Source organism: Muntiacus reevesi, chromosome 2 (genome assembly GCF_963930625.1).
Source record: "Muntiacus reevesi chromosome 2, mMunRee1.1, whole genome shotgun sequence".
NCBI classification, from domain to species: domain Eukaryota; kingdom Metazoa; phylum Chordata; class Mammalia; order Artiodactyla; family Cervidae; genus Muntiacus; species Muntiacus reevesi.
In genome coordinates, this window is record NC_089250.1 from 207354172 (window position 1) to 207369394 (window position 15223).

General features: G+C 49.6%; 1 protein-coding gene across 1 annotated transcript in view; it reads right to left on the bottom strand.

The window, feature by feature from the left end:
- Positions 1–9693: 9693 nt before the first annotated feature.
- GALNT17 (polypeptide N-acetylgalactosaminyltransferase 17) overlaps positions 9694–15223 on the bottom strand; it is a 416949-nt gene continuing 411419 nt past the window's right edge. The window contains exons 10-11 of the mRNA XM_065920375.1: positions 11736–11903; positions 9694–11212 (exon numbers count right to left, since the gene is read on the bottom strand). Coding sequence (XP_065776447.1) covers positions 11084–11212; positions 11736–11903 — 297 coding nt within the window. The 3' untranslated portion in view covers positions 9694–11083. The remainder of the gene's footprint in view (positions 11213–11735; positions 11904–15223) is intronic.

Here is a 15223-nt window from a genome sequence, read left to right on the forward strand (position 1 = left end):
GATGCTCCTGTAGTGCTATGCATCTAAAGGTTTTTTTGAAAAGTAATGATTTGACTGTGGTTGTGGGTTTTTTGGGTGAAGACCAGAGAGGTAAAGTGCCCTTCTCATTATGTGGTCAACAGGATCTGTTCTGCTCACGTTGACCTTGAGCGCCTGCCTACTGCAGTGTTGGTCAGTTTCCTCCACTGTGAAGTTTTTCTCCCCGCTCTGCTTTCCAAACTGTGTTCTTTGGAAGGATGTCACAATACGGAGTGGGGAGTTAGGCTCCCTCTTCTTAGAGTGAAGAATCTCCATAATTTATTTGGAATTCTTCTGTACATGAGATTTGCCTCTTCCCATGGAGAAATTTTAAAACTATGAGTCTGTGATCATTTCTTCTTTTCACTGCTAGACCTAAAATAAGCCTGTTTCATTTTTTGAAAGCAAAAACTTAGGAATGCATATTTTGACTTGGCCCATCATTAAATATGTAGCAATGTCTTTTGGAAAAAAAAATGATGTTTTATTTTCTTCTCTGTGAGTCAGCCTGTTAAATAAACTATGAACTGTCAAAGCGTTCTTCTCGTCAAAAGTGACATGTGACAAGGATAACTTTGATCTCTCAGCTGTCATGTGTATCTTCACGAAAAGACGTTCTTCTGACACTCGCTTCTGTCAACCAGCACATAGTTCACCTTCTTACCAGCGCTGGAAGCTGTGATGGGGAGCCATCAGAAGGTTCCCCAGTGGATTCTCATAAGCACAGGACTGGCAGTGACATTAAAGGGCACCTATTCTGCTTGAACTTCTCCAGGAACATGGCTCGCTCCCTCCTGAGACCTGATCCCAGCTTTGGGTGGATGGCTCTGTTAAAACGCAGATTCTTACCGTGAGCTCAAAGCTGTAGCCTGGCTTCCATCCATTTGGCCCCATTCTGAATCTCCAGGTCATAAAAAGAAAGAATTCCAAGCCGTTTCCCATGGGTATTCGCCTCCTCCCGCCCCCATAGCACTGAGTCTTCAAAGAAATGACCGTCTCCTCCAAGTTCAACATACTTGGTTTCTTCCTTAATGAGACACGCTGTCCAGGCTCTATCCTCCCCCGGCTTCCCTCCTTTCACTGGACTCCAAGGTTGCAGGACCCCCGTTCCTCCTGGATTTTCTTAAGATCCTAAGATCCCATTGACTTCTTCTGGAGACTGCTGACCCCTACCGAGGCAGCTATTTTATAAAGCCCGTTTCGTTTTATACTTGGTGCTTGCTAAGCTGTATCTCCCCCAGCACGCATTGGTCCAGCTGGCTTTTTAGACCAAAGTACAGGAACGTCAACTTATCCCATTATATTTCATTGTGTCGTGACCCCATTGTGTGTGGTATCCATGAAGCTATAGCTACCCATATGCAAGGAAAAGGTAGGAAAGTATGTTCGTGAGTGCAATGGGGAAAGGATCCATGTATTTGTATGGCTGGGTCCCTTCACTCTCCACCTGAAACTATCACAACATGGCTTGTTAATCAGTTATACCCCAGTTCAAAATTAAAAGTTTTTTAAAAACAAAAACAATAGCTTGAGGGGGTCTCTCTGGATGGTGAGATTCTTTTTTTTCTTTTTTAGTTTTAAATTATTTTATTGATGTATAGTTGATCTACAATGCTGTGTTAATTTCTACTGTACAGAAAAGTGACTCAGTTATATATACATATACACTTTCTTATATTTTTTTCCATTATGGTTTATGATAAGATATGGAATATAGTTCCCTGTGCTATACAGAAGGACTTTGTTGGTTACCCAGTTTAAACGTAGCAGTGTGTACATGTTCATCGCAAACTCCCTGACTGTCCCTTTCCCCTGCCTTCCCCCCGCTGGCAACATAAGTTGGTTCTCCAAGTCTGAGAGTCCGTTTCTGTTTTGTAAATAAGTTAATTTGCATCATTCCTCCTCTTCTCTTCTCAGAGCCTTTCATGTTAGAAGAGAGGCCTTGGAGCAAAGCTGATGGGCAGGTTGTGTGGCCTAATGGTTAGGAACAAGTGCTTTTGAGTGACTTTGAATTGCAAACCTGCTCCTTCCAGACTCCGTGACTTCGGGAATGGACCTCTCTGAGCCCTAGTGTCCTCGCCTGTAAAGGGAAAACAATCATCCTGGCCGGGAGGGTGCTGGGACGATCAAGAGAGAGGGTGCTTGTAAAAGTCTTTGCTGGATGATGCAGGGAACCCAACGCCGGTGCTCCATGACAACCTAGGGGGGTGGATGGGGAGGGAGGTTCAAGAGGGACCGGACATGTGTATACCTGTGGCTGATCCATGTTGATGTGCGGTAGAAGCCATCACAGTGCTGTAAAGTAATCATTCTCCAATTAAAAATTAAAGTTAAAAAAAAAAGCCTTTGTCGACAGCCTGCACACCGCACATGCTTAAATAGAGGTGGTCATCATAGTTATGGTGACAATGACATTCTTCGTGCCCCACTCACACGCACATGGCTGGCCCTGTCCTGCCAGCAAATCCCACCCCCTCCCTGACCCTCACCCAGAATCAGCAGTTAGCACTAGACTGGTGAGGAAACCAGCCCAGCAACAGTGAAAATCCAGGGAAAGCAGTAGAAACAAAAAAACAAAAAATAGCAAAACTAAAGCAAAAACAAACACTCTTTGTGCTTGAAAGAGACTCTTGCCCACGCTCACCTTTGCCCAATTTAGCTACCGGTGGGAGACCTCCTCACCCTTCTGGATAATTCTTTGGGGAATAAGAAAGGTTTTTCAGCAGCAAACTTAAAATTAAACCCCAGAACTTCAGCCCCGAACAAAACCAAAGAATGGCAACAATGACAAACTTCCCACCACGATGACCGAAAGCGCAGGCTACTTCCTCTGCCATCTCCGCAGAGATGCCATCTCCACTGAGAGGGCATCACACACGTTTGCCCCGCAGCTGTCAAGTGCTGGACCTGTCTGACACTTTGGGAGGCTGCCACGGGCACTGGGAGAGCCACCAGAACTGAGACCCCCTCAGGGTCACAGTCAGGGTCAGGGTCAGGCTGGGGACCACCGGAGCACAGGGTGGATGGGAGGTGGAAGTTTCTGGCCATTTCTCACCCAGGCTGGTCCAGAGAACCAATTTCCTCTGCTCCCTGCCTGCTTCCAGCCTAATGCTGTGCTGGTTACTGATGAGAACCTCATGCAAAATGCTCCAGAAAGAAATGCAGGTTCACTCCAGGGGCTGGGGCAACAATTCCATCCTTGAAATGAATTCTAGAAACAGTTCCAAGACAGATTGAGGATCTCACTTATTTGGGAAAATTCATGGTAGATTAGGATTGGGCTTCTGGGGGCCAAGGGCCCCTGAATTGTGATACAGTGGGAAGGAGATATATTCTCAGTCCACATGGGAACCGGAACTTCTTTCTGGTTTCCACCTTGGCACTGGATGGGGGACACGCTTCACAGAACATCCAAGAAGTGGGTATAAATATCAGAGTGGTGGGACGTATGTCCAAGGGGGCCTCGGGGGGCACTCTGCAGCCATGCAGCTAAATAGCCTTCATTTTCTAAGCTTCGCTCATAAAAGTAAATGTCCAGGCAAACATAGACTCAAGTATCTGGAATCCTGAATTAGAGAGGTCGGGACTTGAATGATGCGGAGAAACCTGGAGACGTAAATTTGGGCACCAGAAGCTTGGTTTGGTGACTTGGGCCAGCATGGGGAAGTTGCATTCTCTTTTTTGTGTGTTTTTTAGGGCAAAAAAGTCTAGCGAGAAAGTTTTAAGCCGAGCAGCCTGTACATTTAATAAAAACCTGGACATTTGTTATAACACTGTTTCTGTTTTTATGTTTTGGTTGTTTGGCCAGGAGGCATGTGGGATCCTAACTCCCCAAGCAGGGATCAAACTCACACCCTCTGCACTGGAAGCCAAAGTTTTAACCACTGGTCCACCAGGGATGTTTTCTCTGTTCTGTTACTACTAGTTATTGTTGTTGATCTCTCACTGTGTCTAATGTATAAACTTTGTCACAGGTATGTATGGATAGGGAAAATATAGTCTAACACAGGGTTTGGTGCTATTGCGGTTTCAGTCTGTGGCCCATGGAACGTGACCTCCCAGCCAAGGAAGGGAACCACTTTACCAGGTGGCAGAGATGAGTTCTGTCCGTGATAAAGTTGCCGCCAGGAGAATACCAGTGGCTTCTTTCTCAGAGACAGCCGGCAGTATGACAGCTCCAAGCGGGCCCTGACTTAAGGTGCCAGGCAGATGTTAAAGGGGAGTGAATCTTGTTTTTGCTTCCCAGGTGGCTCAGTGGTTAATAATCTGCCTGCAAATACAGGAGGTGCAACAGATGTGAGTTCAGTCCCTGGACTGGGAAGATCCCCTGGAGGAGGAAATGACAACCTGCTCCAGCATTCTTGCCTGGAAAATTCCATGGACAGAGGAGCCTGGTGGGCTATGGTCCATGGGGTTGCAAAGAGTCGGACATGACTGAGCATACACACACACACCTCTCTCATACCTGATCTTGTTTTCAGAACAGTGGGAAGTGGTTAGTGAGACTCAGACTTTGCTTGGTTCACTGTCAGAGTTTTCCACCCTAGGATGAGCTGACTCTAGAGTTTATCAAGCTGATGCTGAATAATTACCTGGATAGGTAGGTGGACATCCAATGGGAGAGTGAAATAGACGGTATTTTGACCCTGGAGTAACAAGAAAGCCCAACCATTTATTAAGGGTGATGCTGACTGGCAAGCCTGACAGCCTCCGGGGTCCTGGAACCGGCAGCAGCCTCAGTGATGCCTGTCTGGCTTTCTCACATCCTCTTCCTTGAACGGGGCTGGGGGCCTCATCAGTAGGCAGCAGATGAAGAGAAGTGAGAGCCACACCTGTAAACTGGAGCCTCTTTGGGAAAAGAACACTGGAATCTGCTAACATGCCAAGAACCCATTTATGCAATAGGCATAGACCCTGTCTCATGACTGCCCCAGCTCCAGGGGCGGCGAGGCCCAATATCTTGTGTCTGTTTTCTTCTTTCAGATATAAGCTTTAAAGGGTAAAGACCATGACAGTCATCATTTGTCACAGTGCCTTCCACTTGCTCAGTGTCTTTGAACTGCTGCTGCTTCTTTTGCTCCCTCCCTCTTTTTCTTCCTTCCTCCCTCTGTTCCTCTCTCCCTCCCTCCCTGCTTCCTTCCCTTTCTTCTTCCCTCCCTCCAAGTAGTCTTAAAAAGGACACAGAATAGGTGTCCAATATATTTGTTGAACTGAACCAGAGTTTGGGGTCCAGAAAAGCTATGACAAACTTAGAGAGCACGTTAGAAAGTAGAGACATCACCTTGCTGACAAAGGTCCATACAGTCAAGCTATGGTTTTCCCAGTAGTCATGTACGGATGTGAGAGTTGGACCATAAAGAAGGCTGAGAACCAAATAATTGATGCTTTTGAATTATGGTGCCAGAGAGGAGTCTTTGAGAGTTCCTTGGGCAGCAAGGCAATCAAACCAGTCAATCCTAAAGGAAATCAACCCTGAATATTCATTGGAAGGACTGATGCTGAAGCTCCCATATGTTGGCCGCCTGATGAGAAGAGCCGGCTCATTGGAAAAGACTCTGATCCTGGGAAGGATTGAGGGCAGGAGGAGAAGGGGACGACAGAGGATGAAACGGTTGGATGACATCACCAACTGGATGGATATGAGTCTGAGCAAACTCCGGGAGATGGTGAAGGACAGGGAAGCCTGGCGTGCTGCAGTCCATGTGGTTGTAAAGACTTGGACACGACTTAGCGACTGAACAACAACAATAACCAGTCCCTCTATGGAGCTCTCTGAAACCTGAGTGAGGAAGCAGAGTGCTGAGAGACTCAGAGATCTGTGTTCCGGATGAGAGGAAGGGGCAGCGGATAAGGAGTCAGTGATCAGCCAGCCCAGCTGCTCTTGTGGAGCTCAAATCAAAGCAGGAGGCGGACATGCTGGCAGTGAGTGGGGATCCGGAACCTGAGTCTGGCCACCTGGCAGTTTCCAGACTCCCTGGACCACCTGGCTCCTCATGCACTTTGAGCTCCTCCCCAGTTCACACTGGGCTGCTGGCACTCAGTCACTCTCAGAGCAGCCCTTGAAAGCGAAGTGGAAGGAGTCAAAACTGCATGCAAATCAGGGACAACTGATCACTGGACAGCCTTGGGGAAGTTGCCTGCTCTGCCCAGACCTGACTTTTGTCCTTTGTGAAAAAGGGTTACTTTTCAGGATTAATGAAAAAAATAATCAGCTGAAAAAATATGGCTTCAGAAACCCAAGTCAAAGGGCTTGGAGTCGTGGCTTAACAATGGTGGCTTCTGGCCCAAACTGAGGTGTCTCTGTCCTTTCTGTTTCTTCTCCTTCTCTAGCCCCCTGAATCAGTTACCTGGTGACTCAGATGGTAAGTTCAGTTTAGTTGCTCAGTCATGTCTGACTCTTTGCAGCCCCATGGACCTCAGCACGCCAGGCTTCCCTGTCCATCACCAACTCCCAGAGCTTACTCAAACTCATGTCCACTGAGTCGATGATGCCATCCAACCATCTCATCCTCTGTCGTCCCCTTCTCCTGCCTTCAATCTTTCCCAGCATCAGGGTCTTTTCAAATGAGTCAGTTCTTTGCATCAGGTGGCCAAAGTATTGGAGTTTCAGCTTCATCATCAGTCCTTCCAATGAACACCCAGGACTGATCTCCTTTAGGATGGACTGGCTGGATCTCCTTGCTGTCCAAGGGATTCTCAAGAATCTTCTCCAACACCACAGTGCAAAAGCATCAATTCTTCAGATGGTAAAGACTCTGCCTATAATGCAGGAGACCCGGGTTTAATCCCTAGATCAGGAAGTTCCCCCGAAGAAAATGGCTACCCATTCCAGCATTCTTGCCTGGAGAATTCCATGGACATAGGAGTTTGGTGTGCTACAGTCCATGGGGTTGCAAAGAGTCGGACATGATTAAGCGACTAACATACTTGAGAAGTAACACATTCAAAGGCATCAGCTTTGATGGCTTGGGCCTGGATCAGGAATACCATCTCTGTTACTTCCCCCCCCCCCCCCCATATAAATCGAGGGGAAACAATGAAAGAGAAGGAATTGGCCACCAGACAGGAGAGTGGGCAGCGCCCATGTGAGGGGACTGTGTGGATGGAGGGAGATGCACAAGGGTTGTCAGAACTCAAGTCTGATGCTTGCAGCCTGCTGTCATCACGCAGAGATGAGGGTCTCTGGAACTTCCGCATTCCCCCAAAGCACTGAGACCCAAGGCTCCCCAGGGACCCTGCTTGTCTTTTCTCTCCTCCTCCTCTGGCTATGATTAATTCCTTTTCTCTGCCTTGGCCACTGGCCAGCCACCCTCAAACCTCCAGGTCCATGGGGGAGGCTGTGGGGTGAAGAGGACGCTGATTGGACACTAGCCTCAGGCTCCGCCCTTTGGGAGGAGCCAGTGCTGATATGAATGGACAGCCCAGGCCTCCTGGACGCCGGAACCCATGCGCAGAGCCAGGATTTGGAGCACATGTACTGGTGCCAGGAGACTGAGGCTCCCACGGTCCTAAACCAGCACCCTCGTTCCCCACCCCCATGTAAACAAGTAAACCCAAGCATCCTGCCTGTTACCCTGTGACCCCGAAGGAAAGCAGCCATTCTCGGGGCTTCCCTGGTGGTCCAGTGGCTGACTCCCAGCTCCCAATGCAGGGAGCCCAGGTTCGATCCCTGGTTAGGGAATTAGGTCCCATGTGCCACAACCGAGAGTTCACATGCCGAAACTAAAGATCCTGCGTGCTGCAACAAAGACTGAAGATCCCGCATGACACATCTAAGATCTGGCACAGCCAAAAAAATAAATGCATTTTTTAAAAAAGAAAAAAAGAAGAAGGAATTATCTCTGGAAAACTCCAGGGCGCTTCCTGCTGTCCGTAGGCTAGAGGTGCAGCCTTGGGGAGTACAAAGGAGCCCAACACGCAGTGATCATATCAGAGGGTGGGGGCTCCGACTCCACTGGGGAACCAGAGTTTGGATGTTGGGAGACAGAGAACAGGTCTTGTGCTTCTTTGGTCAGAGTCCGTTCTGGCCCATTTCCTGGAGGATGAAGGGTCCCCCGAGGGCTCTTTGGGTACCTCAAGAGGATTTAGGCTCAACATTTCAGCTAATGGTAAAATGGAATATTTGCCTTTTTTGAGTTTCTACCTTGAGGCCCATGGCGGGTAGGGGGAGGCTGGCTCAGTCAGGGTAGGACCCCCATCCCACCCCCCCCTACTCCAGCCAAAGCACAACCTTAGAACATAACCTGAAGACCCCCTTGACTCCTCATTGGGACCTGTTGATCCTTGGTTCTTCAGGCTTAATAGTTACCCTGAGATTCTGACATTTAAGTTTTTAAAATTTTTGTTATTTAAAAAATCTTATTTATTTTTTGACTGCCCTGCAGCATGTGGGATCTCAGCTCCCAAACCAGGGGCTGAACCTGTGCCCCGTTCAATGGAAGCACAGAGTCTTAACCACCAGACACCCAGGGAAGTCTCCTGACAATGGGTTTGATGAATTCCTCATCACCAAACAGCAAAATTTTCCATCAATGTGCTCATGGACCCCGATTCTCACAGAGGCCCCCAAAGGGCAACTGACATGCATGTCTGGGGGTCGGGGGACACCCAACAAGCTAGATCTTCTTGGCTTCCTGGGAGGGAAGAGGCTGGGGGCTGTCAGCGCCGAGGGGACTTCAGCCCATTTCCTTCCAGCCCCATTTTCAGGACAGAAGGCCTCCTGTCTTTTCGGATTTCACTTTTCCATGAACAGAAGGGGCAGATGCTCCCACCGCGGGCTCCCTGGTCTCGAGAGATGGAGTGGCTGTGGGCAGAGCAGGAAGGGGCAGATCAGAGTGCTCAGCTGGGTCACCTGCAACCCTCCTCTGCCACACAGCTGTCCTCACCTACCTGACCCTCCTAATCTGGAGTCTACAGGGAGTTAGCAAGCGGAGGCCAAATGTCAAGTTCTGTCCTGCTTTGGGCGGAGACGAGTGCAAGGGTAGGCTGGCTGTGTCCCAGCCCCACGGGGTGAACCATCTTTGCCTTTAATCAACCAGAAGCCCTCTGCCAAGTCCCAGGAACTGCTTCCTGGCCTGGGAGCTGGAAAAATACCAATGAGTCTACCTGCAGAGCAGGAACAGAGAGGCAGATTAGAGAACACACTTATGAACACAGCAAGGGGAGGAGGGGGGATGAATTGAGACAGTGGCATTGACATAATACACTACCATGTATAAAGTAGCTAGCTAGCTGTTGTTTAGTCGCTAAGTTGTGTCCGACTAGTTTGCAACCCCAGGGACTGTAGCCTTCCGGGCTCCTCTGTCCATGGGATTTCCTAGGCAAGAATACTGGGAGTGGGTTGCTATTTCCTTCTCCAAGGGATCTTCCTGACCCAGGGATGAAACCCATGTCTCCTGCATTGGCAGGCAGATTCCTTACCACTGAGCCACCAGAGAAGCCCATGATACCTAGTGGGAAGCTGGTATGTAACACAGGGAGCTCAGCTTGCGGCTCTGTGATGACCTAGAAGGGTGGGATGGGGGAAGGTGGGAGGGAGGCTCAAGACGGAGGGGACATATGTATACTTACGGCTAATTCATGTTGTGTACAGCAGAAACCAACATAACATTATGAAAAAATTATCCTCCAATTAAAAGTAAATTTAAAAAAAGTGAACCAGACTGAGTTGGGAATTGCTCACATGTATTTATTTCACAAGTGGGGGAGGGGGACTTTCACCAGTAAGATGCCACCAGATGAGACACTGTGAACCCCAAATTGGGCAGGGACAGAGGTTGGTTCTGGGCCGGGCTTGTCCGGACAGCATGAGGGAGACAGATGGGAACCGGCGGAAGGGCAGCCTTCCATCTGGGGCGGCACAGCGGGCAAGGCCCAGCCACGTCCTCCCGGCCAAGGGCCGTGGCCACCCCCTCCCCACCTCCCGCAAGCTTCTTCGCATCCTTGACCTGATCTGGGTGGGCAATAAAGCGACAAGTCCAGGGCCACACCTCTACGTCTGCGCTACCATGCACTCAGACACACACACACACACACACACACACACACACACACACACACCCATGCACGCACTAACGCGCCCCACCAGGCACACACCCTCATACGCATGCACACGCGTCCATATATTAACTCTGATTTATAAGTGAACCCTAACCAGAGGGCAATCGGAAAAATATTATTACTCTTCCGAGAGGACTCAGCTGCCTTCTCCCGTCAGCCAGCAGAGTGCGGGGAGACACGAGATGAGCACCCTCCAGGGCCCTGGCCCCCTGGGCCGTGCCGATGGCAGTCCTTAAGCCCCAGGTGGAGGCTGTTTGCCGCCTCCGCTGCGGCAGTTCACGGCGCGTCTGGGGGATGCTCCGCCCTGGGCAGGCAGGGCGGAACAGCCCGTTCCAGCCTGGGGCCCCTCCCAGCCGAGGCCGGCCGTGTGCTCTCTGGCTCCCTCTTGAGGACACAGGCGGAAGAGCTGGCACACAGGCACCGTAGTGCCCAGGTGACCAGGGAAGCATCCTCCCGCGTCATCTCAGGGGTGGGAGTCCAGCAAAGTCCAAGGCCACCCGCTGGAAAGGATTGGGGCGGTGATCTTGGGCTGTAAACGGGCATCTGGGCCGAGGCAGCCTGGGGGAAACTGAGTCCCAGGGACTCACTGCCTTCTTGGAGGAGGAGGAGGAGCTAGGATGTGGCCCAGGCCCCTCCCCTTTTTGAAGGCTGCGGAGAAGCTGCTGTGAGGTGAGAAAAAGGAGGGGCCCCTGCCAGTCCTGTCCTGACGGCGGGTGGGAAGATGACCAAGAGGAGATGTGATGTGTTGCTCCTTGGTACCAGGTCCACATCCGGGCTGCAGAAGACATAGCTTCTGGGTTCCCAGAGAAGGGTCAGGGGCCTTTCCCAGGGTGCATGAGCCTCAGGAAACTGGATGCCTGATGAAGATGCAGAGTCTCCACCCGGGGCCCGGGGCTGCCCTGGAGAAGTCCCCCTGAGCACCCCCCGCCGGTGTCTCGCTGTTTCTCTCCCAGTGTGGCTGGTCCAGAGGACGGCAGGCCCTGTCCCGGGGGCCTGGCTCCCCCCACTACTTGATGGAGTTCTTGATTGTCCACCTCTGCCCCGTGCAGCTGCGGAGGGTGAGGTCAATGCCCGCCAGGCCTCGGTTCTCCACCTCCAGGCAGCGGCCGGTGCCTCTGTTCATGATGGCGCCGTTCTGGGAGGATGCGGGGGTGAGAGGAGGGGAGACAGACAGACAAGGAGGGAGACAGCAATGGAGAGACAGAAACAGGACCAGAGAAAGACGGACATCAGAGACAGAGACAGACAGAGACAGAGAAAGATGGACATCAGAGACAGAGACAGAGACAGAAGGACAGAGAGGCAGAGAGACAGAGAGAGATACAGAGAATGAGAGAGACAGAAAGAGGAGAGGGAGACAGATAGCGATGGAGAGAGAGAGACAGAGAGACAGAGACAGAGATAGAGACACACAGAGAGGCAGGGAAAGGCAGACAAGAAGAGGAGGTGGGGAGTGGGTAGAGAAAGAGATCATCACCATAGAGCCTGGCATTAAGAGGGAGAGGCCCCTGGGATCCCCCCGAACACGCTTTGAGTCTAGCGGCTGGCCTCGAGCTGGGAGGCCTTGGGTTGCATTTTGCTGCTGCCCTTCCGAGGGAAGCCCGTGGCATCCTCACCTGCTCCGGGCCGCCTGCCCAGCCTGTCCATGGAGGGCTCACCTGGATGAAGTTCCAGCGCTTGTACAGGCTGCTCTTGACCTTGTCGCAGTCCAGGAGTTGGGGTAGCCGACTCTTGGCGTTGTCCACCAGGCAGCGGGTGTCGGGGAGGAGCGTGGTGGTCCCCAGGGCGCCCAAGTGCAGGAAGCCCTCCTTGGTGTAGCGAGCCAGCTGGGGAGAAAGCAGAGCGGCAGGGCCGTGGGAGGCAGAGGGGAGACCACGAGGGGCCATGGGTGCCCCACGACTGTCCGGGCTGCAGTCCTGGCCGCCGTCTCAGGCCTGGAGCTGCCCCCGACCCACCCCAACCCCTCTCATAGGAGCACCCCGCCCAGGAGGCCCTCGGCTTGCCAAGCCTGGACACAGATTCCCTGGCCCCCTCTGACTTCTTCCTAAGCATGTCCATGGTCAGTGTTTCAGGAGTCTGGCCTTCTGTTCAACCACATGGGAAGCAGGAATAAGTGAAAAAACGGGACATTCGAATTCTAATGTTGGCTCTGCTTCTAGCTGGCTGGGCCAACCTGAACAAGTCACTTGACCTCTCTGAGCCTCCATTTCCTCCTCATTTGTTAACCAGGATCAGTTAAATCTACCCTGCTGCAAAAGGGCCCAAAGAGGCAGCTCACTGAAAAGAAACAGGCATGTTAAAAAGCATTCAACATGTTAGGTGTTAACATAAATAAAAATCAAAACAATGAGACACCATATTTTAAAAAAAGAGATTATTTGTATTTTGTCAAGGTGAGCCTAAGATGGACTTGAGGGAGGATAAATGACTACCACCTTTTGAAAAGGAATTTCAAAATATGAACTTTGCGCTTTTAAAATGTTTCTCTCTTTTGATCCAATCAATCTAGTTTTAAAAATCTTGGGAATTCCCTGGAAGTCCAGTGGTTAGGACTCGGTGCTTTCATTGCTGAGGGCCCAGGTTCAATCCCTGATCGGGGAACTAAAATCCTGTAACTATGTGGCACAGCCAAAAACAAACAAACAAAAAAACCCAACCAAACAAAAAGACCTTCCAATTATCCCAAGAAAATAATTATAATTGTAAACAAAAGTTTATGTAGGGAGGGTGGGGGACGAGGAGGACCAGGATGAAGGCAGTCACGAAGTACAAACTTCCACCTATGAGATACATAAGTACTAGGGATGTAATGTACACCATGATAAATATAATTATCACTGCTGTATATTACATATGAAAGTTAAAACAGCAAATCCTGAGTTCTCATCACAAGAAAAAAATTTTCTTTTTCTATTTCTTCAATTTTGTATCCATGTGAGTTGATGGATGTTCACTAAACTTACTCTGATAATCATTTCAAGATATAAATCAAATCATTATGCTGCACACCTTAAACTTATACAGGGCTGTATTCCAGTTACATCAGTAAAGCTGGAAGAAAAAATTTACATACAGGGTATTTTGCATCCTCAGTCACTCAGTCGTGTTTGACTGTTTGTGACCCCAAGTACTGTAGCAAGCTCCTCTGTCCATGGAATTTTCCAGGCAAGAATATTGGAGTGGGTTGGTGTTTCCTACTCCAGGGGATTTACTGCAATGTTATTTCTGATGATGAAAAGGCAGAAATATCCTAAATGTGAAGTCCAGTGCTGGGCCTTGCCCTGTGCTCCATGTACTGCAACAAATGGTAGGTAGCATGGGGTGGATTCCCAAAGTGGTCACATCTTTCTGGGCGACATGACTTTGCTGTAATTTCCATTAAGAAGTGGAGTCTCTTTCCTCATCCTGGAATACTGGTTGGCCTTGTGACTTGCTTTGACCAACAGAATGTAGCAGAAAGGAGGCTATGTCTATTCCTGGTATACAGTTTGCCTATTTCCACCCTCCTGAAACCTTAGTGCCACCGTGGCAGTGAGCCCAGGCTGGCCTGCTAGAGGATGGTAGATGCATGGTTCAAGCAACCAGCTGGTCAACCATCAGACAAGTAGATGAGGTCATCAAGGATCAGACAGTGTTTGGCCAATCTGCTAGCTGATAGGAGACACACGAGTGAGTCCAACCCAAATCATCTGAGCCTGGTCCAGATAACAGAACCACTCAGCTGATCTTTAGACTCATCAGTTCAGTTCAATTCAGTCGCTCAGTCGTGTCCAACTCTTTGCGACCCCATGAATCGCAGCACACCAGGCCTCCCTGTCCATCACCAACTCCCGGAGCTTACTCAAACTCATGCCCATCAAGTCGGTGATGCCATCCAGCCATCTCATCCTCTGTTGTCCCCTTCTCCAAGTACTAATAAATGTATACTGTTTTATGCCACTAAAGTTTGGGGGTAATTATTACACAGTTATCTGATACACAGATGATGCTGTCTGCCAACCCTTTGCACAACTAATTGTGAATCCATACTAGTTTGGTGTCTTGGCCTCTCTTGCCTGCTCATGTTGTGTAAATCCCTATATTCCAATTTTTGGACAAATACATTCACCTGTCTTTCATACTCCTTTGGGGGCAGGGACTGTGTCTAATGTATTTCATTCCTTTCTAGGAGACAATCACAGACCAAGGGCTCCTGACATGTTTGTGAATAAGCACATGACAAATGTGATGAACATCATTTACAAAATGCAGCCATGGCTATTTCTTGAAACTCCACAAACATGTCCTCTGTGTGCCCAGCCTGGGGACAGGCAGTGGAAATACAAGCAGGAGGCTGTGTTCCCACTGAGATGATTCCAGTGCAGGCTGGTGAGATGCAAGCACGACCTTCATGTTTGTTCTCACGATCCTATGAGGGGCTGGAGCTGCAGTGATGATCATTAATAAACAAGAGATTCCCCTAATCCATTACAAAATAATATTACCAGCCAGCATGTGTTGGAGGCATCCTTGGCCCCAGGGAAGAAATAATGTAATTTCTACAACAACCTATGAGTTAGGTGCTGCTACCCTTCCTGTTTCAAAGAAGAGGAAACAAGCCTGAAGACATCTGGTCAACCTGGCTAGGTCCTAGCTTCTATCCTTGGGTTCCCAGAGACCCAGTGGTTGGCAGCCCTGGCCCAGGAGCTGAGCAGCGGAGGGACCTCCTCTCAGATTGATCCTGGGCTTCTGAGATCCTGGGCGTTTCTGGCCAGAAATGGAGCAGAAAAACAGCTCTGCCCGGGACACATGTGCCTTTTCTCTAGGGGATAAGATCCTCTGTAGGGATTTCTCTTCCAATGAAAACTGCTCAGAAACCCTCTGCTCTGATCCCCAAAGGGAGTCTTCCTGATCTCCTCAGAAACAAGTGACAGGGAGTTTATTAAATGCCCTTGAAAGAGAGATGTGGTTAACATGTGTTTTAAACCCAATTTAGTTTCAAATCAGAGTAATTGTTACAGGCAAAATGGTAAAAAAAAAAAAAAAAGAAAGAAAATCAGAGGCCCTCCCCCATCCCTCCTTCAACAATGTCTCTCTGAATATATTTAAATTCACCAAATGCAAAGTGATGAATGACAGCAAGCTGCCTTTATGTTCGGGGGAAAGA